Source organism: Durio zibethinus, chromosome 14 (assembly GCF_047325235.1).
Source record: "Durio zibethinus cultivar Kanyao isolate XHJ-2024 chromosome 14, ASM4732523v1, whole genome shotgun sequence".
Lineage (NCBI taxonomy): Eukaryota > Viridiplantae > Streptophyta > Magnoliopsida > Malvales > Malvaceae > Durio > Durio zibethinus.
Genome location: NC_143175.1, coordinates 11,401,917 through 11,405,814, shown reverse-complemented (window position 1 = coordinate 11,405,814; position 3,898 = coordinate 11,401,917). Strand labels below are relative to the sequence as shown.

Genomic DNA, 3,898 nt, shown 5'->3' with positions numbered 1-3,898 from the left:
GAATATATATACACACACATAATATATATAATTTTATGCAATGAAAAAACTGGCAAGCACGTGGATTTATGGCTGGATTCACTCGTGGGGATTTTGTTGTTCTAAACTGCAAACACAGATTTGCTCTTGGACGTTTTAAGGCGATCCCCAACATTAAAATATTCCACTCTATTTTCCGTATCATAAAGAAAAAACCAAGATGCAATCACAATAAAACAGTTCTGGTTTAAATGTGGTTGAAATAATTAGTTACTTAGAATATACTTTCACCCATGACAGACAAAAAATGTAAATTGTGAAATATTGAGAAAAAATAGGGATGAGATCATGTTCTATACTTCTATTTATAGTTCTATTGCATCCAGTTGGTAGCCTATAAATCAGCTTAGCTGAATATTCATAATTTCGTAAGTAATCTTTATTTATCAGGACATGTAGGTAGTTATTGTGATTGGTTTCACACTCTAGAAAATAACAACAAATTCTCTTTTGCAACAAGAATGCTAATGAATTAAGGCTCTCGTTTGACATTTATGCAGCCAGCTAGTTATATCCAGCTGAAGTTGCAACTTTAACCAGCAAGCCAAAGAGTAAAAATGGGGCAGAGAAAAAGGGGCTGTGGTCACTGTCCAAAACATGCGATTCAGATGGCGGCCATCTCTTTATCATAGCATCCTGTTGGTCTGGTTTTAAAACATTATCATGCATTGCCTTAATGTATATCCGGGGCACATTGTCCACAAATTCAGGCTCTTCTGTGAATCGAGCACTCTGCAATGCTAGGGTCGGTCCTGGTCTTAAAAGCATTGTAGCTAGAGTTGAATCCTGCAGCAGCAATGCTATCATTAAAAGTGTTCTACCGGGGTTAAGAATGCATTTGTCTACTAGTTTGACATCAACTTTTGAAAAAAAAAAATTGATAACCTAATCTAAACAATTCAATTCATTTAATATGTTCACTACCATACATTTTCTATGTTTTGAGCCCAAGCAAATTGTTTGTGCCAGTGACTAGCAGCCTACTTTTCATGGACTCACTACTGCGGGTTCTTTTTATTTATGCACAAGATCAGGACATATTTGGTTCTAGTTTCCTCGTCTTTCCGAAGGAAAAGGTTATTAAAAAGAAGAAATGGGCGTGGGAAGATTGACATGCCAAAGCATAACATAGAAGAGACCAAGACAAGAAAGGTAGTTTTAATACTCAATTGACATAAAAATTACCTCTTGAGGGCTCATTTGATAGATGATTTTGCGCTGGAATTCCTTTTTGATAATGGCACTGGTTGGTGGCTGCTCAGGTCCCAATCCAAATTCCAATTCGTACACCTCACCGAATTGGGATAAATCAGGTACTCCCTATTTGACATTTATATATCAACTATGTATGAAGCTTTACTTGACAGCAGCCATTAATTATTGCTTACTTTTCCAGGATAATCATATGAAAATTTTAACTAACAAAATCACAAGTCACAATTTCAGCAGCAAAGTACAAATTAATTAAATTATATTTCTATCCTGTCTCAACTCTCAATCATTGTAGGTAGATTAACAATAGTAGTCCAGTGCAATGTGACAGTACTGTAGTTAAACAAAAAGTAAACTTGAACAATGGCATTGTCGGCTAATGCCAACTGCAAGGATAAGAAGAGAATAAAATGCACGTACATTTGCTGCTTCAACAGACATAAAGACATGAAGACAACAACAACTGCATGCATGCTTTCAAAAATTGAAAGGGGGAATTTGAAATATTGCAGTCCGAAACTCATGAAAGGTTTTTGTTTTAAATGTTCAAGGGTAATTGGAGAGATCTAATTGGATAAAATGTAAAGGATAATATATATCCATTCCTTCCTGTTATAAAAAAAAAATTGAAAATTAAACTCTGAGAAAGCTGGTGTCTAGTTAAAACAATTAAACAACTAAATATATGAATAACACCCCATTCAAATGAGAAGTGTGAAGTTTTAGTATTAGAAAACTGATAGGGAATAGATTCTATTGCTTGTAAATAAAAAAGACAACTAGAATCCTATGTGAAACGGATCAAAAAGTAATTACCAGTAATATGAAAATAATGAAGTCCTCTTGGCTTGGCCTTATTCTCAAGTAGGGTAATGGCGTTTTGATTCCCATGCCGAGAATGCAAGCCAAGAGGAGTGATGCAGATGGCAATGGGATGCATGTGACATGGCAAAGTGTGTATTATTGATTATTCTTCTGCCGTTCAGAAGAGAATCACTCCCTAGAAATGGTTAAGAAAAGAAGAAAAGACAGATGTTTGTTTGCTCCCTTTCTCTCAACCCTGTTTGTGCCTCTTGTTTTGTGCAGTTGAAAATAAGGGACTGAGATGAGAAACAGATAGCTTGGGATTATATATGAACCAACCGGAAGCTACACACTACACAGGTGTATGGTAGTAGATCACGCTTGCAAGCTGTGAACAACCTTGAGCAGTGACTGAAGGTAATCGATTAAGATGCAACGACTGTAAAGTTTTGGGTTCCTATATATGTATATGTAGAATATATGGGATGTGGCATGGTGAAATGGCTGACAGCCAAGCCTTCATGAAAACAGTTGGCATTTGGCACATCTCTTGGCATTAGCAACTCCCCTATCCCTATGTTTCAAGATCCAAGGTTAAAAAAAGAAAAACAGAATCCTACACAGAACGGTTTAACAGGATAGAATTTTATTTGTCACCATGAGATAGCCAGCTAGCAAGGCGGACGAAGAATAGATGAGTAGTTAGAAAAGTTTTACATCTTTGACATCTTGATCAGTCAAGAACCCAAATTTCAGCATAGTGGCCGCTACATACACCGCCATACGGATTTTCTTGGCGAATTTGTGAGTGGCTTTTGTTACACTTAAGCCTCCAGCACTATGACCTACCAATATTACCTGCAAATAAGATCAGCTTCTGTTATGAGTATTGCGCCTGCATACAAATAATAGTGACATGATCCAAGATGATAGAGTCATGACTGATAACCTGTTCAGTATCAGGCAAGGCAGACATGAAGTCCATGAGAGGTTTGTTGTAATCATCAAAGGATAAAATAGAATTGACATCGGACTGATCAATCCCGGCACCTTTGAGATCGATGCATGAAACCTTGTAGCCGGAATTCTCCATAAGGCACCTGATTTTGTACCAGCACCAAGCTCCTCCACTAACACCATGTACCAGCACAAAGTGTGGATTCATGGCCGCTCTTTCCGTTTCTGTCATACTCAACTCCTCTCCCATGGTTTCCTAGCTTTTGTTTTTCTTTTTTTTTTTTTGGTCAAGACGAAATCAGTTGATTTGGAGACTCAGAAACAGCTCGCTGATTTTGCATTTATAGTTGGAATAGTCATAAAGTGTAATCATTTTTGCTTCATCTAATCATCACTAGAAGTTTTTAATAAGCTGTGCTTGTCTGTGGCCAGTTTCATCATAATTATTATAATAAACTAACATAATTCCAACTTCTGGGATCTATCAACGGTTCAAAATGCTCTAAGGGTCAACCCACAAGGCACCGAGTTGCATTATACAAAGAATACAGTGTGATACACTCACAAAAGGCAGGTTATTAGGATTAAGATAAAGAATTGAACAAGTCCTAGAAAAATAACCCTTGGAAAAGGAGATCTGTCCTTGAACAGAGCGGCAAGGATTTTTGTATTGCTTTTCATCACCTAATATAAATGATTTTCTTACTACAATTGTCGGGCATTTGATGATTTATTGGCTTATTTCATTTGTTTGTTTTATTGGCATATTGCAGACCAACATTATCCTGGTTTCAATAATAATATTTTATCAATCTAAATCTAAAATCATTTTAATTAATGTCTACCATGCCACAAATTGATAATGTGATTTTTGCTCGGTCAGAGG

At 36.5% G+C, this 3,898-nt stretch overlaps 1 protein-coding gene across 1 annotated transcript; it reads right to left on the bottom strand.

Moving 5' to 3' along the window:
- Positions 1–316: 316 nt before the first annotated feature.
- Positions 317–3,333, bottom strand: LOC111294337 (methylesterase 17-like). The gene is made up of 4 exons (XM_022887610.2): positions 3,005–3,333; positions 2,773–2,913; positions 1,225–1,359; positions 317–825 (listed from the first exon to the last, which is right to left on the bottom strand). Exons 1-4 carry the CDS (start codon positions 3,260–3,262, stop codon positions 544–546), a joined length of 816 nt encoding a protein of 271 aa, XP_022743345.2. The 5' UTR covers positions 3,263–3,333; the 3' UTR covers positions 317–543.
- Positions 3,334–3,898: the final 565 nt, after the last annotated feature.